The 27,036-nt window shown below is 48.1% G+C and overlaps 1 protein-coding gene and 1 long non-coding RNA gene across 4 annotated transcripts in view; one reads left to right on the top strand and one right to left on the bottom strand.

Annotated features, from left to right (window-relative positions):
• The first annotated feature begins 15,221 nt into the window (after window positions 1-15,221).
• The window catches only part of TRIM66 (tripartite motif containing 66), a 100,447-nt gene continuing 88,632 nt past the window's right edge, over window positions 15,222-27,036 (top strand). For both annotated transcript variants that reach the window (XR_005659835.1, XM_029060921.1), the window contains exon 1: window positions 15,222-15,674. Coding sequence is in view for 1 of the 2 variants with exons in the window: in XM_029060921.1 (XP_028916754.1) it covers window positions 15,467-15,674 (208 nt within the window). In the remaining variant the exon portion in view is untranslated. The remainder of the gene's footprint in view (window positions 15,675-27,036) is intronic.
• LOC103167523 lies at window positions 15,596-27,024 on the bottom strand. Of its 2 annotated transcripts, none has more exons than XR_003757922.2 (3): window positions 26,813-27,024; window positions 15,958-16,121; window positions 15,596-15,723 (listed from the first exon to the last, which is right to left on the bottom strand). It is a non-coding gene; the product is annotated as an uncharacterized LOC103167523 (long non-coding RNA). The 2 variants fall into 2 exon arrangements; XR_485172.3 differs by having other exon boundaries at window positions 26,988-27,021.

Below are 27,036 nucleotides of genomic sequence, written 5' to 3'. Positions count from 1 at the left end.
AGAGCACTGTATTAAGCGCTTGGAATGTGCAAATCGGCAACAGATAGAGACAGTCCCTGCCCTTTGACGGGCTTACGGTCTGATCGGGGAGGGGGGGGACGGACAGACAAGAACGATAGCAGTAAATAGAATCGAGGGGAAGAACATCTCGTAAAAACAATGGCGACTAAATAGAATCGAGGCGATGTACATTTCATTAACAAAATAAATAGGGTAATGAAAATATATACAGTTGAGCGGACGAGTACAGTGCTGAGGGGAAGGGAGAGGGGGGAAAGGAGGGTTTAGCCCAGAATACAAGAAGCAGCAAGGCCTGGTGGAAAGAGCGCCCGGGGGTGGGAATCAGAGGGCTAGGGCTCTAATCCCGCCTCCGCCACTTGTCTGCTGCGTGACCTTGGGCAAGTCACTTCACTTCTCTGGGCCCCAACTACCTCATCTGCAAAATGAGGCACAGAACCCTATGTGTCCAACCTGATTATCTTCTATCTAGCCCAGTGCTTAGTACAGTGCGCGGCACAAAGTAAACACTTAACGAGGTTACAAGTCTGCTGTGTAACTTGGGACAAGTCACAGCTTCTCTGTGCCTCAGCTTCCTCATCTGGAAAAACTCTAAAAAGGAAACTATTCTTCCTCCTCCTTTAGACCCATCGGGGATAGGGACTGTGTCTGGCCCGATTATCTTCTATTTCCCGCTTCGCCTAATACAGTGCTTGGGCAGCAAAGTTACGATTGAGTCACTTGACTTGTCTGTGCCTTGGTTTCCTCATTTGTAAAATGGGGATTCAATAGCCACGTGGCTCAGCGGAAAGAACATGGGCTTGGGACTCGGAGGTCACGGGTTCTAATCCCGGCTCCGCCACTTGTCAGCTGTGTGACCCTGGGCAAGTCGCTTCACTTCTCTGTGCCTCAGTTATCTCATCGGGAAAATGGGGATGAAGACTGGGAGCCCCGTGTGGGACAACCTGATTGCCTTGTATCTACCCCAGTGCTTAGAACAGTGCTTGGCACACAGTAAGTGCTTAACAAATACCAACATTATTTCACCTTGTATCCTCCCCAGCGCTTAGAACTGTGCTCTGCACAGAGTAAGTGCTTAAAAAAAGCGATTAGTTTAGACTGCACGCCCCAGGGTTTAGTGCCCGTTAAATACTTAACAAATACAATTATTATTAATTCTTCACTACCCCCTTTTTTCCAACCCACAGCTCTTGAGTTGGGCCCCCTACCCAGAGGACCACGACGGGATGTTCTGTGACAAGGTGGCCGAGTGGTTAAGGCGACGGACGGCTAATCCACTGTGCTCTGCATATACGTGGGTTCGAATCCCATCCTCTTCGTCGACGTTTTGAGGAGCACGGTACAGTGGGTAGAGCCCGGGCCTGGCAGTCAGAAGGTCGTAGGTTCTAATCCCCGCTCTGCCATTTGTCTGCTGCCCTGGGGAAGTCACTTCACTCTCTGGGCCTCAGTTACCTCACCTGGAAAATGGGGAGGAAGACTGTGAGCTCCACCTGGGACACCCTGATTACTTAGAACAGTGCTTGGCCCATAGTAAGCGCTTAACAAATGCCATCATTACTGTATCTGCCCTAGTGCTTAAAGAGCTTTGCACATAGTAAGCACTTAACAAATGCCATTATTATTATAATATTATTAACATTTAGACAGCGGACCCATTGTCGGGCAGGGATTGCCTCAACCTGTTGCAGAATTGTACATTCCAAGCTCTTAGTTCAGTGCTCTGCACTCAGTAAGTGCTCAATAAATTCGACTGAATGAATGAATGACAATACAGCAATCAAGAATGACAATCCCCGCCCACAAGGAACTCAGAGTCTGTTGGGAAGGAGGTGGGGGGGAAAAATAGCAATACAAATAATAATGTTGGTATTTGTTAAGCGCTTACTATGGGCCAAGCACTGTTCTCAGCGCTGGAAGGGATACAAGGTCATCAGGCTGTCCCCCAGGGGACTCACAGTCTCAATCCCCATTTTACAGATGAGGGAACCGAGGCACAGAGAAGTGACTTGCACAAAGTCACACAGCTGAGCAGTGGCAGAGTTGGGATAAGAACCTACGACCTCTGACTCCCAAGCCTGGGCTCTTTCATTCAGTAGCATTTATTGAGCGCTGTGTGCAAAGCACTGTACTAAGCGCTTGGAATGTACAATTTGGCAACAGATAGAGGCATCCCTGCCCAACAGTCTCACAGTCCACTGAACCCTGCTACTTCCCAAATAAATAATAATAATAATAATGGCATTTGTTAAGCACTTATTTCTCTGTGCCTCAGTTTCCTCATCTGTAAAATGGGGATGAAGACTGTGAGCCCCCCATGGGACAACCTGATTTCCTTGTATCTCCCCCAGCGCTTAGCACAGTGCTCTGCACATAGTAAGCACTTACCAAATACCAACATTATTATTATTACTATGTGCTCAGCACTGGGAGGGCTACAAGGTCATCAGGTCGTCCCCCGTGGGGCTCCCAGTCTCCACCCCCATTTTCCAGATGAGGTGACTGGGGCCCAGAGAAGTGACTGGCCCAAAGTCACCAAGTTGAGAGGTGGCAGAGGTGGGATTAGAACCCATGACCTCTGACCCCCCCCAAGCCCGGGCTCTTGCCACTGAACCTTGCTGCAGTGTGTGATAGCAATAGAAATAAATAATTTGAGTCAACAGATCTTCTGGCTCAGTGGAAAGAGCCCGGACTTGGGAGTCAGAGGTCATGGGTTCGAATCCCAGCTCCGCCACTTGTCAGTTGGGTGACTGTGGGCAAGTCACTTCACTTCTCTGGGCCTCAGTTACCTCATCTGTAAAATGGGGATGAAGACTGTGAGCCCCATGAGAGACAACCTGATGACCTTGTATCCTCCCAGTGCTTAGAAGAGTGCTTGGCACATAGTGAGTGTTTAACAAATACTAATATTATTATTATTATTATTACTGTGGGCAAGTCACTTCTCTGTGCCTCAGTTCCCTCATCTGTAAAATGGGGATGAAGACTGTGAGCCCCACATGGGACAACCTGATGACTCTGTATCTAGAGAAGCAGCATGGCTCAGTGGAAAGCGCCCGGGCTTGGGAGTCAGAGGTCATGGGTTTGAATCTCAGCTCTGCCACCTGTCAGCTGTGTGACTGTGGGCAAGTCACTTCACTTCTCTGTGCCTCAGTTACCTCATCTGTCAAATGGGGATTAAGACTGTGAGCCTCACGAGGGACAACCTGATTCCCCTGTATCTACTCCAGCACTTAGAACAGTGCTCTGCACATAGTAAGTGCTTAACAAATACCAACATTATTACCCCAGCGTTTAGAACAGTGCTCGGCACATAGTAAGCGCTTAACAAATACCAACATTATTATTATTATTATTACTGTGGGCAAGTCACTTCACTTCTCTGGGCCTCAGTTACCTCATCTGGAAAATGGGGATTAAAACTGTGTGTCCCATGTGGGACAACCTGATTACCTTGTGTCTACTCCAGCGATTGGAAAAGTGCTTGGCCATAGTAAGCGCTTAACAAATACCAACATTATTATTATTATTATTATTATTACTGTGGGCAAGTCACTTCTCTGGGCCTCAGTTCCCTCATCTGTAAAATGGGGATGGAGACTGTGAGCCCTACACGGGACAACCTGATGACCCTGGATCTCCCCCAGCGCTTAGAACAGTGCTCTGCACCTAGTAAGCCCTTAAATACCAACATTATGATTATTCGATCTTATTATTCTGATTATTTATGATTGTTATTATTAGAGCAGGGCGCCCCCTTGTGCTGGGGCAGGGAGGAGGGGCCGCCCCCGGGGAGGCCGCTTTCTTCTCGCGAGACTTCGGCCCGCGAGCTCCCCAGCACCTTCCATCTTGGCGATCGCCGGGGGGAGAGAGAGAGAGAGAGAGAGCGAGCAGGCGGGCCCGGGCTAACTCTCGCGAGAAGACGCGACCGGAAGTCGGGCCCCCGAGCTCCTCGCCTCATGCGTCACTTCCGGAGTCTAAGGGGGCGGGGCGGGAGGCCTGTCAATCTTCCCCTGGGTTGGGGCAGAGGAATCTTGTCATCATCATAATGATGACATTAGTTAAGCCCTTACTAGGTGCCAAGCACTGTTCTAAGCACTGGGGGGATACAAGGCCATCATGGTTGTCCCTCATGAGGCTCCCAGTCTTCATCCCCATTTTAATAATAATAATGTTGGTATTTGTTAAGCGCTTACTATGTGCCATACACTGTTCTAAGCACTGGGAGGATACAAGGCCATCATGGTTGTCCCTCATGAGGCTCCCAGTCTTCATCCCCATTTTAATAATAATAATGTTGGTATTTGTTAAGCGCTTACTATGTGCCATACACTGTTCTAAGCACTGGGAGGATACAAGGCCATCATGGTTGTCCCTCATGAGGCTCCCAGTCTTCATCCCCAAAATAATAATAATAATGATAATGTTGGTATTTGTTAAGCACTTACTATGTGCCATACACTGTTCTAAGCTCTGTGGGGATACAAGGCCATCAGATCGTCCCACGTGGGGCTCCCAGTCTTCATCCCTATTTTAATAAGAATAAATAATGTTGGTATTTGTTAATTGAGACCCAGAGAAGTGAAGTGACTTGCCCAAGATCACATGGCCGACAAGCAGTAGAGCTGGGATTAATATTAATAGTAATAATTATGGTATTTATTAAGTGCTTACTATGTGCCAAGCACTGTTCTAAGCACTGGGTGGATAGAGGCTCATCAGGTTGTCCCCCATGGGGCTTCCAGTCTTCATCCCCATTTTAATAATAATGTTGGTTGTTAAGCGCTTACTATGTGCAGAGCACTGTTCTAAGTGCTGGGGTAGATACAAGGTCACCGGTTTGTCCCCCTGGGGCTCCCAGTCTTCACCCCCATTTTAATAATAATGACATTGGTATTTGTTGAGCACTTACTGTGTGCAGAGCACTGTTCTAAGCACTGGGGCAGATACAGGGTCATCAGGCTGTCCCACATGAGGCTCACAGTCTTCATCCCCATTTTACAGATGAGGAAACCGAGGCATAGAGAAGTGAAGTGACTTGCCCACAGTCACTCAACTGACAAGTGGCGGAGCTGGGATTTGAACCCATGACCTCTGACTCCCAAGCCCGGGCTCTTTCCACTGAGCCACACTGCTTCCCTATCTTAAGAACAAAGGTTCTGAAGTTCACCATCATGCCTTCCTCGTACTCCTGCCTCCCACCATGCCTCAGTTTCCCCATCTGCAAAAGAAAAGCCCTAGGGCTCAACCCCCAGCCTCTCCTCTCCTCATTCCCATCATCCCATGCACTTATTTAGTCCCCTTTTAGGCCCACTGGAGCCTGGGGAAGGTAATAATCATAATTATGGTACTTGTTAAGCACTTACTATGTGCTGAGCACTGTTAATAATTATGTTGGTATTTGTTAAGTGCTTACTATGTGCAGAGCACTGTTCTAAGCGCTGGGGTAGATACAGGGTAATCAGGTTGTCCCACGTGAGGCTCACAGTTAATCCCCATTTTACAGATGAGGTAACTGAGGCACAGAGAAGTGAAGTGGCTTGCCCACACTCACACAGCTGACAAGTGGCAGAGACGGCAGTCGAACCCATGACCTCTGACTCCCAAGCCCAGGCTCTTATTTTTGAAAAACAGTCTGTAGCACAGGTGCCTGCAACCTTTTTGTGCAGAAGAGCCAAACAAAAGGAAAACTTTGAGCAGTTGTGTCAGCACTTGCCTGGCCTACTGGCTAGAGAAGAAGGCTGTGAGTCAGAAGGATCTGGGTTTTAATTCCGGTTCTGCCACCTGTCTGCTGTGTGAGCTTGGGCAAGTCACTTCACTTCTCTGGGCCTCAGTTCCCTCATCTGTAAAATGGGGATTAAGACTGTGAGCCCCACGTGGGACAACCTGATTCCCCTATGTCTACCCCAGCGCTTAGAACAGTGCTCGGCACATAGTAAGCGCTTAACAAATACCAACATTATTATTATTATTATGTGGGACACGGACCGCGTCCGACCTGATTTGCTCCTACCTGCTCCAGCGCTTCATACAACTGGCACCTAGTAAGCACTTAACAGATATCATTAAAACAGGCAAACAATCAAAGAGCTAATCATTCCAATTAAACACACATTAGCCTAGTTTCCTTGTGAAGCTATTGGTTTTAAAACTTCACTGCTATTTTTTGAAATGGAATTTATTAAGCACTTGCTATGGGCCAGGCCCTGTTTTAAGCCTTGGGGTAGATAGAAGCTAATCAGGTCGGATACAGTCGCTGTCCCACACGGGGCTCCCCGTCTTAATCCCCATTTTACAGATGAGGTCACTGAGGCACAGAGAATAATCATAATGTTGGTATTTGTTAAGCACTTACTTTGTGCAGGGCACTGTTCTAAGCCCTGGGGTTGATACAGGGCAATCGGGTTGTCCCACGTTAGCCTCTCGGTCTTAATCCCCATTTTACAGATGAGGGAACTGAGGCACAGAGAAGTGAAGTGACTTGCCCACAGTCACCCAGCTGACAGGTGGCAGAGCTGGGATTCGAACCCATGATCTCTGACTCCCAAGCCTGGGCTCTTTCCACTGAGCTATGCTGCTTCTCGGATAATAATTATGGTATTTGTTAAGCGCTTACTATGTGCCAAGCACTGTTCTAAGCTCTGGGGTAGCTACAATACTATTGAATACAATACTATTGAATGAATACAAGGTAATCAGGTTGTCCCACATGAGGCTCACAGTCTCAATCCCCATTTTACAAATGGGGTCACTGAGGCCCAGAGAAGTGAAGTGACTTGCCCAAACTCACACAGCAGACAAGTGGCAGAGCTGGGATTAGAACCCACGACCTCTGACTCCCAGGCCCGGGCTCTTTCCACTGAGCCACGCTGCTTCCCTATGTCTCCATGAAACCATGTGTTGACTTCAGGAGATCAATCGATTGATGGTATTGATTATAGATGCCTCAGATCATCCCAAACTTCTCAAACCTCAAAAGACAGAAAATGGCCTGCTCCGAAAATGTGTTTGAACACGGTTGTGAAAGTGTCTGGGTGATCACTGTGTACAGTGCCCAGTGCTCACTACAGTCCCTGGCACATAGTAAACATTTAACAGATACCAAAATTATTATTATAATCATGCCCAGAAGTGGGGGGAATGTCCCCTACGCTAAGCAGCGTGGCTCAGTGGCAAGAGCCCGGGCTTGTGAGTCAGAGGTCATGGGTTCTAATCCTACCTCTGTCACTTAGCTGTGTGACAGTGGGCAAGTCACTTAATAATAATGTTGGTTTTGTTAAGCGCTTACTATGTGCAGAGCACTGTTCTAAGCGCTGGGGGAGATACAGGGTCATCAGGTTGTCCCACGTGAGGCTTACAGCCTTAATCCCCAGTTTACAGATGAGGGAACTGAGGCACAGAGAGGTGAAGTGACTTGCCCACAGTCACACTGCTGACAAGTGGCAGAGCCTGATTTCGAACCCATGACCTCTGACTCCCAAGCCCAGGGTCTTTCCACTGAGCCACACTACTTCCCTCGGCCTCAGTTACCTCATCTGTAAAATGGGAATGAAGACTGTGAGGCCCACATGGGACAACCTGATGACCTTGTATCCCCCTGGTGCTTAGAACAGTGCTTGGCACACAGTAAGCGCTTAAATGCCATTATTATAATTATTATTGTTAAAACTGGAGTGGCAACTCCTAAAGAAAGGTCTGCTGCTGCTCGTTGTTGGCAGGGAATGTGTCTGTTATAGTGTATTCAGCACTCAGTACACTGTTCTGCACAGAGTTAGAGCCTCAGTGGAAAGAGCCCAGGCTTGGGAGTCAGAGGTGGTGGGTTCTAATCCTGGCTCTGCCACTTGTCAGCTGTGTGACTGTGGGCAAGTCACTTCACTTCTCTGTGCCTCAGTTACCTCATCTGTAAAATGGGGATGTCCGTGAGCCTCATGTGGGACAACCTGATGACCCTGTATCTACCCCAGCGCTTAGAACAGTGCTCTGCACATAGTAAGCGCTTAACAAATACCAACATTATTATTATTATTCTCTGGGCTTCAGTGACCTCATCTGGAAAATGGGGATGAAGACCGTGAGCCTCACTTGCGACACCCTGATTACCTTGTGTTAAAAACAGCATTCTGAGCATAGCAGCTCTTGATCTAAATGGCTTTGTTTTTTGTCTGAGGAAGTCTCCCATTTCAGGTGGGATGTATACCACATCCGCAAATTCCAAATTCCGGGGGACTGGTGATTGCTTCTTACCCCAAACAGATAAGGCCTGCTTGAAGAGTCTCTTTTGTCATGGAAGAAAACACACTTGTCCGAGTTCTTTTGGGATTGGCTACTTCTCCTATATCTGTGCCTCAGTGACCTAATCTGGAAAATGGGGATTAAAACCGTGAGCCCCGCGTGGGAACTGATGACCCTGTATCTATCCCAGCGCTTAGAACAGCGCTCGGCACATAGTAAGCGCTTAGCAAATACCAACATTATTATTATTATGTTGTAAATAAAGGCACAGCCAAACTGGAGAGGGGGGCCGTTGTGTCACTCCTACCTTTTTGGAGGTGAACGGGCACTCGTTCATATTCCTCCCTTTTCTGATCTCTCCAGCACTGTCTCTGAGTGTTACTTTTCCTTGCTTGCGTCACCACCTTGGGTTCGAATCCTCACTTTTTAGTTCCATTCTCTTTTCGAGAACCCTTGTATCTACCCAGCGCCTGGAATGGTGCTTGGCACATAGTAAGCGCTTAACAAATACCAAAATTACTATTATTAAATACAACTGACTGTTGCTAAGAGGTGGGGGTTACTGTCCAATTTCTTCATGATAAAACTGGCAACTCTGGTGTGAGCCGAATGTCTCCTAGCCTTGGGAATGGTGCACTCTTCCCTTCTGCTTTCCGCCGGGTCCGCCAAATTCAGAGGATTCAGGGCAGAAGGTATTCCCTGAGCTGGGCCTCCGGGAAGGACAGTGAGCCCGTCGTTGGGCGGGTATTGTCTCTCTCTGTTGCCAAATTGTCCATTCCAAGTGCTTAGTTCAGTGCTCTGCACATAGAAGCGCTCAATAAATACTAAATGAATGAACAGGATAATCTTAGTCTTTCAGGCAGAGAAAGAACATGACCTAGTGGCTGGAGCACAGGTCTGGGAATCTGGTTTTTAATCCTGTCTGCTGTGTGATGATGTTGGTATTTGTTTGTTCAGCGCTTACTATGTGCAGAGCACTGTTCTAAGCGCCAGGGTAAATACAGGGTCATCAGGTTGTCCCACCTGAGGCTCACAGTCTTAATGCCCATTTTACAGATGAGGTAACTGAGGCCCAGAGAAGTTAAGTGACTTGCCCACAGTCACACAGCAGACAAGTGGCAGAGCTGTGTGTCCTTGGGCAAATCACTTAATAATAATGTTGGTATTTGTTAAGCGCTTACTATGTGCAGAGCACTGTTCTGAGCGCTGGGGTAGATGCAGGGTAATCAGTTGGTCCCACATGAGGCTCACAGTCTTAATCCCCATTTTACAGATGAAGTAACTGAGGCACAGAGAAGTGACTTGCCCACAGTCACACAGCTGCCAAGTGGCAGAGCAGGGATTTGAACCCGTGACCTCGGACTCCCAAACCCGGGCTTAATTTCTCTCTGCCTCAGGCCACTCGTTAGTAACTTATTTGTAAAAGAATGGGGATTAAGACCGTGTCCACCCTGATTAATTTGTAACTACCCCACAGCTCAGAATAGTGCTTGGCACATAGTAAACCCTTAACAAGTACCATTTTATTATTATTACTTCACTTTTCTGTGCCTCAGTTGTTGAATGGAAATTGTCTGTGATTAACCTGATTAACTTGTAAGTATCTCAGGGTTTAGAACAGTGCTTGGCACATAGTAAGCACTTAACAAGTACTATTCTTAGTCTTATTACTTCACTTAATAATAATGATGGCATGTGTTAAGCGCTTACTATGTGCCAAGCACTGTTCTAATCGCTGGGGTAGATACAAGGTCATCAGGTTGGACGTGTGGGGCTCAGTCTTAACCCCCATTTTCCAGATGGGGTAACTGAGGCCCAGAAAAGTGAAGTGACTTGCCCCAAGTCCCACAGCTGGCAAGTGCTTTTTATTGCTATTGTTTTTGTCTATTTGTCTCCCCCGATTAGACTGTGAGCCCGTCATTGGGCAGGGACTGTCTCTATCTGTTGATGATTTGTACATTCCAAGCGCTTAGTACAGTGCTCTGCACATAGTAAGCGCCCAATAAATACGAATGAATGAATGAAAGTGGCTGAGTCGGGATTTGAACCTATGACCTCTGCCTCCCCAATTCTTTCCACCGAGCCACGCCGCTTCTCTCTCTGTGGCTCCTTTAACTCGCCTGTAAAATGGAGGTTAAATCTGTGAGTCCCAAGTGGGATGGGGATTGTGTCCAACCTGATTAGCTTGTATCTACCCCAGTGTTTAGTACAGTCCCTGGCACATAGTAAGCACCATTTAAAAAAAAGGTCTCAGCAAGTCCACTCTAAATCTCTTACCATCGAGTTTGCCTAGTTTCCCTGGGGGGTGGGTTTATCCTGCTCATCTGTAGGAGTGAACTGAATCGAGCACAGTTAATTGTTCTAAGAGGAATATCCCCCCCAGGAATCTCACAAAGTAGTTAATCAACACAGCTGCAAGGTCCTGCTTGGGAGGTTCTCCACTTTGTAAAAGACCCGCAGAGTTTGAAGGAGACATCTGAGCTGCCTGACCTTTCGCGGGAAAGAAGGCGGGATGGGAAATGGGCCAAGTAAATAAGGTAACTACGATATGGCTTTCTCAAACTTTCCCCCAAAAGGCCTCGCCAAAGAAATCCACAAGGCAGGGAAACCCAACTCCTTTCTATTTCCCTTTTTTTGGCTAAATGCAAGCTCCAAGCGGGTACGCCATGGAGGGAATTCCCCGCTTCCCAAATGGCATCTTGTCTTAACAAAGGGATTATTATCCTGCCCCGTAACTAACCACTCGTTTGTATTCCTGGCTTTCCTGCGTTGGTTTGTGATTTTCACAGGCTTTGTCACCTTTATGTTTCAAGGGGGCAGCAACGGCCCACGTTTGCAAGGCCCATCAGCTGGACTTGAGCTCATCTGGTTTTACTCTGGGAAGAAAGAGAAGCAGGGTGGCTCAGTGGAAAGACCCCGGGCTTGGGAGTCAGAGGTCATGAGTTCGAATCCCAGCGCTGCCACTTGTCAGCTCTGTGACTGTGGGCAAGTCACTTAACTTCTCTGGGCCTCAGTTACCTCATCTGGAAAATGGGGATTAAGATTGTGAGCCTCACGTGGGACAACCTGATTACCCTGTATCTACCCCAGGGCTTAGAACAGTGCTGTCAAATACCAACATTAAGTAACAGTTGAGATTTCCTATAGAATGCATGACAAATCCACGCACACCCTGCCAATCGTACTTTCCCAAGTGCTCTGCACACAGTGAGTGTTTAATAACCAAGCCAACTCTCTTCTCCTCTTCAAAGCCCTATTGAGAGCTCACCTCCTCCAGGAGGTCTTCCCAGACTGAGCCCTCTCCATCCCCCTTCCTCCCTCCCTCTGCTCTACCCCTTTCCCCTCCTCACAGCACTTGTGTATATTTGTATGTATTATTTATTACTCTAATGGTGGTATTTGCTAAGCGCTTACTATGTGCAAGGCACTTTACTAAGCGCTGGGGGATGCAGGGTAATCAGGTTGTCCCCTGTGGGGCTCACAGTTTTCATCCCCATTTTACAGATGAGGTAACTGAGGCCCAGAGAAGTTAAGTGACTTGCCCAAAGTCACACAGCTGACAAGCAGCGGAGCCAGAATTCGAAGCCATGACCTCTGACTCCCAAGCCCGGGCTCTTTCCGCTGAGCCACGCTGCTACTTTATTAATGATATGTCTATATCTATGATTCTATTTATCTTGATGGTATTGATGCCTACTTGTTTTGCTGTCTGTCTCCCCCTTTAAGACTGCGAGCCCGTTGTCGGGCAGGGATTGTCTCTCTCTGTTGCCGAATTGTACATTCCAAGCGCCTAGTACAGTGCTCTGCACACAATAATGAATGAATGGAATGAATAATGAATGAATGAATAATACCACTGATTGATTGGAAAGGGATGGAGAGAGACGAAAGGAGAAGAAAGAATGTTCAAAAAGGTACTCCAAAGTTAGAAATTCTCCCTAGAGGAATAAGTGGATCTCTTTATTGCTGAATTGTACTTTCCAGTGCCCTGCACACAGTAAGCGCTCAATAAATACGATTTAATGAATGAATCAATCAATAGAATTATTTGAGCATCTGGATGAGGAAACCCAAACTGAGTATTGGGGAGGGTACAGTAGAGTTGGTAGACACATTCTCTGCCCTCAAAGAATTTTCAACCTATTCAGAGAGACCTTCACTGCAAGAATTTGCAGAGAGGAAAGAGAAGCAGCCTGGTGTAGTGGATTGAGCTCGGGTCTGGGAGTCACAATCTAATCCCCCGCTCTGCCACTCGTCTGCTGGGTGACCCTGGTCAAGTCACTTCCCTTCCCTGGGCCTCAGTTACTTCATCTGTAAAATGGGGATTAAGACTGGGTGGGGCTCCCAGTCTTAATCCCCATTTTACAGATGAAGTGGATTACGATTGGGAGCCCCATATGGGACAATCTGATTACCTTGAATCTACCCCAGTGCTTAAAACAGTGCTTGGCACATAGTAAGCGCTTAACAAATACCATCATCATTCTTATTATTATAGTAAGTGCTTAAATGCCATAATTACTATTTTTATTATGCAAGTTAGTGGAGCTGTGATTTCAGAAAGGCACTGGAGATGCAGGGGGAAGAGAAGCACCGTGGCTCAGTGGAAAGAGCACGGGCTTAGAAGTTAGAGGTCATGGGTTCGAATCCCAGCTCTGCCACCTGCCAGCTGTGTGACTTTGGGCAAGTCACTTGACTTCTCGGTGCCTCAGTTTCCTCATCTGTAAAATGGGGATTAAGACTGTGAGCCTCACTTGGGACAACCTGATTACCCTGTATCTACCCCAGCGCTTAGTGCTCGGCACATAGTAAGCGCTTAACAAATACCAATTTAAAAAAAAGTGTAGTCCATTGGATATGGAAGAGGAGGGTGTTTCCGGCTAGAGAAAGACTTGGTTTGGGGAGGGACAGTGATTGGATGAAGTTGTTTTTTATGGCATTTGTTAAGCATTTACTCTGGGCCAGGCCCTTTCCTAAGTGCTAGGGTAGGTACAAGATAATCCACATAGGGCTCACAGTCTTCATCCCCATTTTTCAGATGAGGTAACTGAAGCACAGAGAAGTGAAGTGACTTGCCCCAGGTCAAACAGCAGATGAGTGGTGGAGCTGGGATTAGAACCCAGAGCCTCTGACTCCCAGGTCCTGGGTTGAGGTGAGAATAAGCCTGCTGTGGGCAGGGGTTGTCTCTCTATTGCTGAATTGAACTTTCCATCACTTAGTACAGTGCTCTGCACACAATAAGTGCTCAATAAATTCGATCGAATGAATGAAGGAGAGAGTTGATTGTGAGCTAGGTCGCAGTGAGAGAAGAAAGTTGATCGAGTGCCTTAAAGGCCAATGATCAGGAGTTTCAGCTTGACGATGAGAGGAATGGGAAGTTTGGGCAAACTCTGGCTCCCAGCCTGCCAAACATTTTAATTAATAATAGTAATGTTGGTATTTGAGCGCTTACTATATGCTGAGCACTGTTCTAAGTGCTGGGGGAGATACAAGGGAATCAGGTTGTCCCACTTGAGGCTCACAGTTAATCCCCATTTTACAGATGAGGTAACTGAGGCTCAAAGAAGTTTGAATTCAGCCTAGGGACCCAATTCAGGCACCTACTTTCTCCTGTTGGGACTCCAGCTAGGATAAGCCTGTCAATGGGCAGGGATTGTCTCTCTGTTGCCGAATTGTATGTTCCAAGTGCTTAGTACAGTGCTCTGCACATAGTAAGTGCTCAATAAATACTACTGAATGAATGAATGTTGGTAATAATCCCCTATGTTGTCACCCTGCAGTCAGCAGCAGCGGACAGTTGCTAACCATATCACTTTTTTTTAATGGGATCTGGTAAGCACTTACTAGGTGCTAGGCACTGTAGTAAGCGCTGGGGTACTTACACAGCATGGCCTCTACTCACGAGGCCATGCTGCTCTTCTGCTGCCAGTTGGATATAGGAAGGAGACAGGCCGCACTTCCACAATTTAACCCACCCACACTTTTCCCTATCAGCTAAGCTGCACCTGCTTTGAGCTCACAGCTCAAAGCCCACCTCCTCCAGGAAGCCTCCCCTCAATCCCAGATTCTAATCCCGGCCCCGCCACTTGTCTGCTGTGTGTCCTTGGGCAAATCACTTCACTTCTCCGTGTCTCCGTTTCCTCATCTGGAAAAGGGGGATCGAGACTGTGAGCCCCATGTGGGATAGGGTCTGTGTCCATCTTGATTTGCTAGTATCCACCCCAGCACTTAGTACAGTGCCTGGCACATAGTAAGTGCTTAACAAATACCACAATTATTATAATTACTATGAACAACAATAATAAAGCAGTCATCAATCCCCGAGTCACCTTTTCTTCACAACTCCTCATTTCATTCACTCAGTCGAATTTATTGAGCGTTTACTGTGTGCAGAACACCTCAATAAGCGCTTGGAAAGTACAATTCGGCAATGGAGAGAAACAATTCCTGCCCAACAATGGGCTCACAGTCTAGAACTTGGTTGCTATCTTTGCATCTATACCGTTTAGCCTTTCATCTACTTGAGCTCTCCCCGACATTGAAACTTTTCAGTCCAGAGGACCTATCCCATTGTCAAGCTTCCAATTGATGATGAATATTAAAAAAACAAATGTTTTTACTCTCTTTATGGGGCCAGCTGTAAATAAAAGTGACTTCTATCACTTTAGCCGCCACGCCCCTTGGAATTATTAGGATTCCAGCAATAATACAAATACGACCGCGTCCTCGAAGCTAAATATGGATGTTCAAAGAGGGCAGAGATGAAGCCACAAAAAGAGCAACTAATAATTAGATAAGAATGGCATTTATCAGCAAGAACCTCAGGCAGGAAATGATACAGAAGTGAGAGGTTTCAAACTAGTCATTATGCTCTCCCTGCTATTTATAAACAGCCTCCTACCCCCTTCACCTCCCCCTCGCCTTGTGCTGCAGAGTCTGGTGAACTGTACGGGGCCACGGCGATGCTTTATAGAAGAGTTGGTTTCACAGGGCACTAAACTTACAAAAGTTTCCGTGCACAGTCATCTGGATTTGCCGATTTGCCTAGCGGTGCGAATGTGAAATCGGGTCAGCATCTCAAAGAACTTCCTTTTCTTCAAAGGAAACCCATCGTTTTTGTTTTGTTTCGCTCACTTCTCCCCCGCACCGCCTCAGCCCGGACCGCTGGAACCGGGTGACGGAGCGGGCCTGGAAGGAGAGAGGACGGGTCCGTTTGACCATGAGCCGTTTGGCGACTCTGGGACGCTGCTGGAGTCCGAAGGGGGAGAACGTGCAGGTGATGAAGGCCTGCCTGTTGTGCCGTCGGGTCCTCAAGAGGAGAGCAGCTAGGATTCTCCCTTGTCTTCACTTGTTTTGTAAGGCCTGTCTTCCACAGTTAATTCATGGATACAATTACACTCCTACAGCGTGGGGAGTTGCCCCCGAAGGTAATATTTTGGACAACAATAGCGGGTTGTTGGTTGGTTTCTTTTCTCCCTATAAAAGAAAGTTTGGGAAGCGTCAGCTTCCAGGTACCCAGCTGACCGAGAGACTGGCTCTGAGGGGTGGAAGTGTGTGGAGGGGTAAGATTCCTCACTGCCCTATGTGGTATCGGATGAGATTGAGCAATACTTGGTTTTAGGTCCCAGCCCTCCAACCCACCATTCTCCTTTTAGGGCAGAGAAAAACAAGCCGCGGGCAAAAGGGAGCCTGAGTGAAAGGTGTGCTTACCAAGGAGAAAACATGATGGGTCTTTCATGAGAGAATTTGCTCTGCTGTTGCTTCTAAATAGCCGAGCTTCAATTTGTCCCATCAGCGGAGGCCCACTGGGAGAATAGATTTTGGTCCAGAGAAGCCGCTCCTTCGAATGTTTTCTTCTCTGTGTCACGGTTTTCCTGTGGAGTAAGTTTTGTTGTGGGTGAGACGAAAACACCGGGCAGAACTTGCAAACTTTCTTGACGGTTGTTTCCTGAGCAGTGTTTTTACAGCGCCTCTCTGGTACTTTCTCAGCAGCAGATGAACCCACATTTTCTTGATCCTACTCTTCTCGCATGACTTTCCACAAAAGACCAGAAAGAAATTCCTTAGTCTGATTGGTGTGGGGCGGGTAAACTGCTAATGGTTCTGTCAGTCAGTTGGTTGTATTTATTGGGCGCTTATTGCAGGCAGAGCACCGTGCTAAACGCTTGGGAGCGTACAATATCACAATAAACAGATGCATTCCCTGACCATAACGAGTTTACAGTCTAGAGGGTGTAGGACTGGGAGTCGGGGGACCCAGGATCAAGTTCCAGTTCTACCACGGGCCTGCTGTGTGTCCTTGGGCAAGTCATTCCACCTCTCTGGGTCTCAGATTCCTCCTCTGTAAAATGGGAATAAGATACCTGCTCTTCCTAGGTCTTAGATTGTGAGCCCTGTGTGGTACAGAGACTGTCTCCAAACAGATTATTCTGATTCTACACCAGCACTTAACGCTATACTTGGCATCTGTGTTTTTGGTTTGGTTTTTCTTAAGTGGTATTTGTTAAACCACTTACTATGTGCCGGGCGCTGTACAAAATGTGAGCTTAATAAATATGCTCAGGATAATAGTAATTATTAAGCGCTTCCTGTGTGCAGAGCACAGTACTAAGCACCGGGAGAAATTCCACGGGTGGGAAGTAGACACAGTCCCTGTCCCTGAGGGGGCTCGCAAGAGTATGATTTATTACTCTATTTATTTTATTAGTAGTGTGTATATACCTGCGATTCTATTTATTTTGATGGTATTGATGCCTGTCTACTTGTGTTGTTTTGCTGTCTGACTCCCCCTTTTGGACTGTGAGCCGGCTGATGGGCAGCGATTGTCTCTACCAATTGCCGAATTGTACATTCCAAGCGCTTAGTACAGTGCTCTGCACACAGTAAGCGCTCAATCAATACGATTGAATGATTGAATTAATACAATCCTCGGTTTACAATTGCCCAGAAACGGATTGAACCGTGGTTTCTAGCATGGGTCAGGGAGTCAGAAGGATGGGGGTTGTAACTTTTCTGTGCCTCAGTTAGCTCGTCTGTAAAATGGGGATGAAGACTGTGAGCCCCACAGGGGACACCCTGATTACCTTGTATCTATCCCAGTGCTTAGAACAATGCTTAGCACATAGTAAGCACTTAACAAATACCACCATTATTATTAGAGAAGCAACATGGCTCAGTGGAAAGAGCCCAGGCTTGGGAGTCAGAGGTCATGGGTTCAAATCCCAGCTCAGCCGCTTGTCAGCTATGTGACTTTGGGCAAGTCACTTCACTTCTCTGTGCCTCAGTGACTTCATCTGTAAAATGGGGATGAAGACTGAGTCCCACGGGGGACAACCTGATCACCTTGTATCCTCTCCAGCGCTTAGAACAGTGTTTTGCACATAGTAAGCGCTTACCAAATGCCATCATTTTTTTTTTTTAATTTTAATCCTACCCTGCCACTAGTCTGCTGGGGAGCCTTGGGCAAGTCACTTCACTTCTCTGGGCCTCAGTTACCTCACCTGTAACCCGGAGATTAAAACTGTGAGCTCCAGGCGGGACAGGGACTGTGTCCAACCTGATTAGCTTGCATCTACCTCAGCGCTAAGTACAGTGCCTGGCACATAGTAACAAAGCGCTTAACGAAGACCATTAAAAAAAAAAAAAGACCCTTGAGGCTTTCTTCTCCATCTCAGTCAAGCTCGGTTCCCTTTCAATGGTTCCCGTTTTGCCTTACCGCACACCACATCTGCATCTGGGGAATGGAAGAATGCTTGTGGCCAAACAAAAGTATTTCTAGGACTTCAGAAGTGCTCTCCGTCAGATGCGAGACACAGTGGGGTCATCGCTGTTTCACTACCCGCTGACATTTGTGACTTCGGTTCTCGTTAATGATGGGAAGCAACGGTTTGAGAAACTGGCCCTTGGTTGAGGCCGGCCTGGTGGTTAAGGTATTTTTGCATTTGAGTCTCTGGCTATTTGTAGCGGAGGGCGACGGAAACTAGAAATGGACCGATAATTGCGGGTATCGCTCATGGTGAGGAGGCGGCAAGAGACTCTCCTGTCCCCCCCGCTCTGGTTCTCAGGGACCCAAGGGGAAGATTCCAGAGGGTGGATTTTGGAGGAAGGAACAAGAAGACAAATGATCCACCGCGTGTCTAATCACCACGAGAAGCAGCCTGACATAGTGGAAAGAGCCCGGGTCTGGAAGTCAGAAGTCATGGGTTCTAATCCCAGCTCTGCCACTTGTATGCCGTGTGACCTTGGGCAAGCTGCTAAACTTCTGTATGCCTCAGTTATCTCCTCTGGAAAATGGGGATTAAGACTGGGAGCCCCACAGGGGACAAGCTGATTACTTTTTATCTACCCAGCGCTTAGAACAGTGCTTGGCACATAGTAAGCACTTAACAAATACCGTAATAATAATAAAATACAAAGCTGATTATACCAGGTGATGCTTTCCCACATTTTCCATGGCTTCTTGGGTACCTAGGAGGGCTTGCCAAAGTGGCTGAGGCAGATCTGAGATTCTGTGTTTATTAAAATATTTGGGAAAGAGTTCTGGGCACAAGACAGTTTCCTGCCCTCTGGAAGGAATATCTGGGAAAAAGGCAGAGAAGCAACATGGACTAGTGGAAAAAGCACGGGCCCAGAAGTCAGAGGACCTGGGTTCTACCACTTGTTGGCTGTTTGACCCTGGGACTAGTCCCTTCCCTTCCTCTGTGCCTCAGTTCCCTCATCTGTAAAATGGGGAATAAGACTGTGAGCCCCATGAGGGACAGGATCCAACCTAATTTGCTTTTATCTACTCCGGTGTTTAGTACAGTGCCTGGGACATGGAAAGTGCTTATCAAATGCCATTATTATTATTGTTATATCTTACGTGGCTTCTTGGTTACAAGTGGGCACACCAAAGAGGGCTTGCCAAAGTGGCTGAGATTCCATGTTTATTAAAAGGTTTGGGAAAGAACCTGGACATAAACAGCTTCCTGCCCTCTGGAAGGATTATCAGGGGAGAAGGCAGAGAAGCTTAGGGGAAAGAACATGGGCTCAGGACTCCTGGGAATGCCTCTTGCCAGCTGTATGCCTTTGGGCAAGTCACTTGACTTCTCTGTGCCGCAGTTTCCTCATCTGTAAAATGGGATTAAATACCCATTTCTCCCTCCTACTTAGATTGTGAGCCCCAAGTGAGACAGGGATTGTATCCGATCTGATGATCTTGCAGCTACCCCATTGCTCAGGACAGCACTTGACAGGTTAATCTCTTAACAGACACTACCCTTAGTCAGGCCCCGGATCCCGTGATGCCCACCACCTCTTTTGTGACGATCTGAGTTGGGGGCTCAGGGAAAGTAATACCTGCTGTACCCAGAATCCATCCCCAAGCCTCTTAGGATGGGAGACCCACCCTGGGGAAGAAACGAGGGGGAAGAGAAGCAGCCAGGCAGCAGAGTAAGCGGTTCAGAGAGCCACCAGGTGCAAGGCTTTAATTAATGAAGAAGCAGGAAGGAAAGCACAGCTGGGACTCACTCATTTAAAACAGCCTCTGCAGCAAGTGGGAAGCAAACATAAGCTAGGTTTATGCTAGGCAGATCCTCTGCTTCTCATCCTGGGCGGAAGGGCCAAAGGGAAAATATGAGTTTGTCTTTAGTAGTGTGTCTTCTTGACAACGGTGGGTTCAATGGGGCTTGTTTAAATTCTAGGATGTTGCCATGATGGAGGTTAGGGGGTTGTGGTGTCTAGGGGTGTCTGAAAGAACCTGCTGATGGCTTGGGGGAGTTTTCAAGGAGCGAAAGGATTGTAGCATCACGGCAAGGCATGTGGAGGAAGGGAATGGAAATTGTTCCTGTCTGTAGCTAATAATAATGTTGGTATTGTTACTATGTGCAGAGCACTGTTCTAAGCACTGGGGTAGATACAGGGTAATCAGGTTGTCCCACGTGAGGCTCACAGTCTTAATCCCCATTTGACAGATGAGGGAACTGAGGCACAGAGAAGTGAAGTGACTTGCCCACAGTCACACAGCTGACAAGTGGCAGAGCTGGGTTTCGAACCCATGACCTCTGACTCCCAAGCCCGGGCCCTTCCACTGAGCCACTATCTCCCCCTCTAGACTCTAAGCTCCCTGTGGGCGGGGAACGTGTCTATTATACTGTTTTTACTCTCCCAGCTGCTTAATACAGTGTTCTGCATACAGTAAGGGCTTGATAAATGTGATTGAAATTGGAAAAGGGCCAAAAACTTTTTTAGTTGGGAGTTTGAGTTTCATTCCGTTGTATTTATTGAGTGCTTACTCTGTGCAGAGCACTGGACTAAGTGCTTGGAAAGTTTGATTTGCAATACAGGTCAAAGTCTGGGCCCAAAAGTTTGCTGCCTAGTAGCTTGCAGGCTAGGCTTTTTTTATGGTATTTGTGAAGCGCTCACTATGTGCCAGGCACTATGCTAAGTGCTGCGGTAGATAGAAGCTAATCAGGTTGGAGTCTGTGTCCCACATGAGACTCGCAACTTTAATCCCCATTTTATGGATGAGGTAACTGAGGCACAGAGAAATTAAGGGATTTTAAGTCCCAGAGCAGACGAGTGGCAGAGCTGAGATTCAAACTCCATTCCTCTGACTCCCAGACTCCCACCACCTTCCCTAAGCCACACTGCCTCTCCAGAATTTCACTTTAAAAATTCCCAGAACTTCACCAAGGGTTCAACACCCAGGTGGCATTCAAATGCAAATGAATAAACCTAGGCTCTGTCCGCTTGTATGACCTTAGGCAAGTCACTTCTTCTCTGTTCCTCACTTAGGTCCTCTGGAAAGTGGGGCTGAAAACGGTGAGCCCCATGTGGGACATGGACTGTGTCCAACCTGATTAGCTTCTGTCTACCCCGCTGTCTAGCATAGCACCTGGCACAGAGTAAGTGCTTAATAAATACCCTAAAAAAATTAAAAATGAACAAGGAAAGCCAATCTTAGTCAAGCAAGGGGTCTAGCCCAAGTTCCCAGAATATCCACTCTGGGCAAGTCTCAGGTGTTCAGCTCTCTGAACTGCAGGTGGGTTTCACCAGTGACCCTTAAGGCTTGAGGTGCTGGATCCTCCCCGTTCCCGTTGGTCAATAGAGCGCTTCAACACCACATAGATTTGGGAAAGCTATTTCTGGCTCAATAATAATAATGTTGGTATTGGTTAAGCGCTTACTATGTGCAGAGCGCTGTTCTAAGCGCTGGGGTAGATACAGGTTCTTCCCCCTGACTCTATTTATTGTCACTGTTCTCGTCTGTCCGTCTCCCCCGATTAGACCGTAAGCCCGTCAAACGGCAGGGACTGTCTCTATCTGTTGCCCACTTGTTCATTCCAAGCACTTAGTACAGTGCTCTGCACATAGTAAGCGCTCAATAAATACTATTGAATGAATTAATGCAGGGTGATCAGGTTGTCCCATGTGAGGCTCACAGTTAATCCCCATTTTAATAATAATAATGTTGGTATTTGTTAAGCACTTACTACGTGCAGAGCACTGTTCTAAGCGCTGGGAGAGATACAGGGTGATCAGGTTGTCCCACGTGAGGCTCACAGTTAATCCCCATTTTATTAATAATAATGTTGGTATTTGTTAAGCGCTTACTATGTGCAGAGCACTTCTTTGTGGCTCACTTCTCTCATCTGTAAAATGGGGATGAAGACTGTGAGCCTCACGTGGGACAACCTGATGACCCTGTATCTCCCCCAGCGCTTAGAACAGTGCTCTGCACATAGTAAGTGCTTAACAAATACCAACATTATTATTATTATTATTACTATCCATTAGGTCACACTACTTTGTGTTTATGTTGTTGTCCATCTGTCTCCCCCGATTAGACTGTGAGCCCGTCATTGGGCAGGAGCTCTCTATCTTTTGCCGAATTGTATATTCCAAACGCTTAGTACAGTGCTCTGCACATAGTAAGCGCTCAATAAATACTATTGAATGAATGAATGAATGGAGATCAGTGAGTGTAAAGGATTTAGCAGACAGAGACGGGGGCAGCGGGGGAGAAGCGATCAGAAGAACAAGTATCTTAGATCAAATTCAGGAGTTTTCAGGGGCCGTGGCTGAGAGGCCCCCTGACCGGCTAACCTCAAACGCGGAGTCACAGGTTAGAGGTTACGGGGACTCCAGACGGCCGACGGCCGGCCAGGCGGGTTCTAATCCCGCCTCCTCCACCCGTCTGCCGTGTGACCTTGGCCAAGTCACCTCGCTCCTCTGGGCCGGAGTTCCCTCGTCTGTAAAATGGGGACGACGGCCGCGAGCCCCACGTGGGACACGGCCCGTGCCCATCCGTCCCGCTTAGCTCGTATCCACCCCCGGCGCTCGGTACGGTGCCTGGCCCGCAGTAAGCGCTTAACGAATACCGTGAGAAGAAAAAAAAAAGTGGGATGTGATGCAAGATGTCACAACCACAGAGTCAGAGAGAGAAATGCCCGCTGCTGCCTTAATTAGCAACCCACCCCGAGGTTGTGCAGCAAACGCCGGTGCTCTAATTCACTGCAGTGAGGAGCCACACCAAACCACATCACGGACCAGGGAAGGTCTCTGATGTTTGCAAAAAACTGCAAGCACCAGGAGCACGGCCGCCGTTTAAACCGCTCTTCCCAGAGTTGGGCTTCTCTGACCTACATGACAATCGGAGTCTATCAATCGCTGAGGCGGCAGACCCCAAAGGCAAGCCTTTCGGTCCCCGGTCGGGTTTGGTTGGATCCGTGCGAAGCTGCCGAACAGCGTCATCCTGGGGGTGGGTGGATTCGGTGGGGTGGGTTGGTTTTGGGGGTTTTTTTTTTGGTCTTTTTAACACCGTTTCCTGGCCCCTAATTGGGTCTCCAAGGCGATGTGAATCGCCTTGGCACCACGGATCGGTCGGATTTGCACCGGGAGAGTAATTACCCCGACAGTCCTAGAATGTGGGAGGAAGGGAGAGGATGGGCTGGGGGGGGGCGGTTGGAGGGTGCGGGGTTTGGGTTTTGAGAGCGAGAGCGACTTCTGCTGCTGGGTGGCCGGTCTGGGAGGATGATGCGCGGGCTAATTAGTAGCACAGATTTTGGCAAGGAAGAGATTTTTCTGGGGGTCTGTGAAAAGAGGCCAGGGGGCGGCCACGCTAAAGCACTGACTGGAAGACGTATTTAATAGTCGTGGTATTTCTTAAGCGCTTACTATCTGCCAACCACCGGGGTAGCTCCAAGAAGCAGCACGGCCTAGTGGGGCCCGGGCCTGGGAGTCGGAAGGTCACGAGTTCTACTCCCCTCTCCGCCACTGGTCTGCTCTGTGACCTTGGGCAAGTCACTTCACTTCTCTGGCCTCAGTTCCCCCATCTGTAAAGTGGGGATTGAGGCAGTGAGCCCCACGTGGGACGGGGACCGTGCCCAACCTTATCCGCTTGTAGCCACCCCAGCGCTCAGTACAGGGCCTGGGACGTAGTAAGCACTTAACGAATGCCTTCATTATTATTGTAGTGGGGTGGGACACGGTCCCTGTCCCACAAGAGGCTCACGTTCTAAGTATTCATTCAATAGTATTTATTGAGCGCTTACTATGTGCAGAGCACTGTACTAAGCGCTTGGGATGAACAAGTCGACAACAGATACAGTCCCCGCCGTTTGACGGGCTTACGGTCTAATCGAAAGTGTTCTAAATAGGCACGAGAGGCAGCGTGGCTCAGTGGAAAGAGCACAGGCTTGGGAGTCAGAGGTCATGGGTTCGACTCCTGGCTCTGCCACTTGTCAGCTGTGTGACTGTGGGCAGGTCAGTTCACTTCTCTGTGCCTCAGTGACCTCATCTGTAAAATGGGGATTAAGACTGTGAGTCTCACGCGGGACAACCTGATTACCCTGTGTCTCCCCCAGCGCTTAGAACAGTGCCCTGCACAGAGTAAGCACTTAACAAATACCAACATTAAATAGGCGAGAGAGCAAGTTTGTGACGCCCCATCTTACAGAGGAGGAAACTGAGGCATGAAGATGAGAAGTGGCTTGCCCATGATCGCGCAGCAGACGAGTGTGCGTAGTAAATAGGGGAAGCAGCGTGGCCTAATGGATAGAGCACGGGTCTGGGAGTCAGAAGGTCACGGGTTCTAATTCCGACTCCGCCACTTGTCAGCTGTGGGACCTTGGGCAAGTCACTTCACTTCTCTGTGCTTCAGTTACCTCATCTGTAAAATGGGGATTGAGACTGTGAACCCCATGTGGGACAGGGCCTGTGTTCCACCCAATTTGCTTGTATCCACTCCAGCGCTTAGTACAGTGCCTGACACATAGTAAGCACTTAAATACTATTATTATTATTATTCTTATTATTAAGTGGCCTAGTGGTAAAGGTACGGGCCTGGGAGTCAAAGGACCTGAGTTTAAATTTCAGCTCTGCCACTAACCTGTTGTGTGACCTCAGGCAAGTCACTTCACTTCTCTGTGCCTCAATTACCTCATTTGTAAAATGGGGATTGAGACTGTGAGCTCCAGATGGGACAGGAACTGTGTCGGACTCATCTTGCATCCGCCCAAGAGCTTAGTACAGTGCCTGGCACATAGTAAGTGCTTATAAATGCCACAATTATTGTAATTGTTATTATCCAGACTGAAACTAGAGTTGTACGTATTGAAGGTGGAGCTGCGGATTAAGGGGCTGCTGGGATCCACTATGGGGCTTCTGTTTTTCCATCCAGGCCGGGATTTACAGACAGCCCGGGGTCAGCTCAGTGGAGAAAAGCTGCTCTGGGGTCACTTATTCAATGCTCTGGACAGGAAAGAGGGTGGGGAAAAATGACTTTTTAGGAATAGTTTATCTATTTGTATTTATTGACAAGGCTGGGTTGTTTGAATGAGTTCTGAACCCCTTTACTTTGCTCTCAAAATGGCTAAAAAGAATAACTAGAAACCGCTGACCCCTATATTCCCATTTAAGAGCAATTAGTAACGAGAAGCAACGTGCCCTCCTCGTGGCTAGAGCACGGGCCGGGAGTCGGAAGGATCCGGACTCTAATCCCGGCTTCACCGCTTGTCTGCTCCGTGACCTCGGGCGAGCCACTTCACTTCTCCGGGCCTCAGTTCCCTCGTTTGTAAAATGGGGGATTACGGCCGTGAGCCCCACGTGGGACGTGGACTGTGTCCAACCTGATTAACTTGTATCTACACCAGCGCTTAGTTCTGTGCCTGGCACATTGGGAAGTGCTTAGTAAATCCCATAAAAAAGAAAAATTAGCCATCCCTAGAAAATCTCCATTGGAGAGTTGTAGGGATGGCTGGGACTGTGTAGAAGACCAAAGACAGAATTATGTTTTCCTTTCTGCATGTTGGACTGGATTATGTGTGAGAAGAGATTTCCCCCCATTTCTGGGTGTCCTTAGGGGTTGGGCTTACCTACTGTGGAAAGGAAAAATGCAGCTGGGAGAGACGGGTGTAGGCTCAGGAAGATGAGTAAGGTTGACATGATTCCGATCTTCTCTTGGGGGAAAAACTACTGGAACCTCAGCACCGTCCGAGGCGACATTCATTCTTTCATCCAGTCGCGTTTATTGAGCACTTACTGTGTGCAGAGCACTGTACAAAGCGTTTGGAAAGTACAATTTGGCAACAAGTAGAGACGGTCCCTACCCAACACCGGGCTCACAGTCTAGAAGCGGGGAGACAGACAACACGATCTTGGGTCACCAAGAAGATCGATGGGAAACTGATTTCCTTATTATTCCCATATAACCTCCCTACTTCCTCCTCCCCCCCAGCCCTCAACCCTCAACCCCTTCCCAGGGGGCCTGCCATGCCATTCCTGAGTTGGGCATCTTCTTCCAGAGCAACATCCCTGAGAAGAGAGCGCGGTTCTACTGAGCGGAGTTTACCTGTGGGCAGAGTTGCTAGTTTTTCATTTTGAGTTGGCGGCGGGGGTGGGGTGGACTTTGAGAACCACAGGGAATAAAAATAATAATAATTATGGTATTTGCTAAGCGCTTACTATGTGCCAGGCACTGTACTAAGCGCTGTCAGCAGGGGGTGAGGGTTGGGAGTGATAGGCTTTGAAAAGCTGTGGGTCAGACCGAACTGGGGCCCTGTCAGCTCTGCTGAGGAGCTCTTAGGTCTTGATGGAACCCAGTTGAGGAGCTCTTAGGGCTTCACGAGACCCGGGAGGAGCGAGCTGGGTCCAGCGGGAACGGTGGTCGGTGAAGACGATGGCTTCAGCCACCGGCCAGCTGGAAATCCATGGGACCAGTGGGCCCCATTACCCTGCACCGGTCAGGGATGGAGAATAATAATAATAATGTTGGTATTTGTTAAGCGCTTACTATGTGCCGAGCACTGTTCTAAGCGCTGGGGTAGACACAGGGGAATCAGGTTGTCCCACGTGGGGCTCACAGTCTTAATCCCCGTTTTACAGATGAGGTAACTGAGGCACAGAGAAGTGAAGTGACTTGCCCAAAGTCACACAGCTGACAAGTGGCCGAGCCGGGATTCGAACCCATGAACTCTGACTCCAAAGCCCGTGCTCTTTCCACTGAGCCACGCTGCTTCTCGTGTGGGGTGGGGATGGGGGTGCCTGTCTCCTCCTTCAACTGGTGGAGAATGGTCACTATCCCTACCTTCCTCTTCTCTACCTCATCAACTGGCATGTAAAGGCAACTGGAGTGTTAACAGGATTCGGACTTGAGACCCTCCTCTCCGTCCTTGATGCCTCTTGCTTTGTCCTTCTGTGCATCTCCAGAGGTCAGAGCTGGCAGCTGAGAGACCCAGGACCCCTCTGTTCTGGAAATTCACCTCTTCCTCCTCCTCCTGCTCTCCTTCTCCCCCTCTCTTCTTCCTTTTC

The sequence above is a fragment of the Ornithorhynchus anatinus genome, chromosome 3, assembly GCF_004115215.2.
Source record: "Ornithorhynchus anatinus isolate Pmale09 chromosome 3, mOrnAna1.pri.v4, whole genome shotgun sequence".
Taxonomy (NCBI): Eukaryota; Metazoa; Chordata; class Mammalia; order Monotremata; family Ornithorhynchidae; genus Ornithorhynchus; species Ornithorhynchus anatinus.
This window is presented reverse-complemented; position numbering and strand designations above follow the sequence as displayed.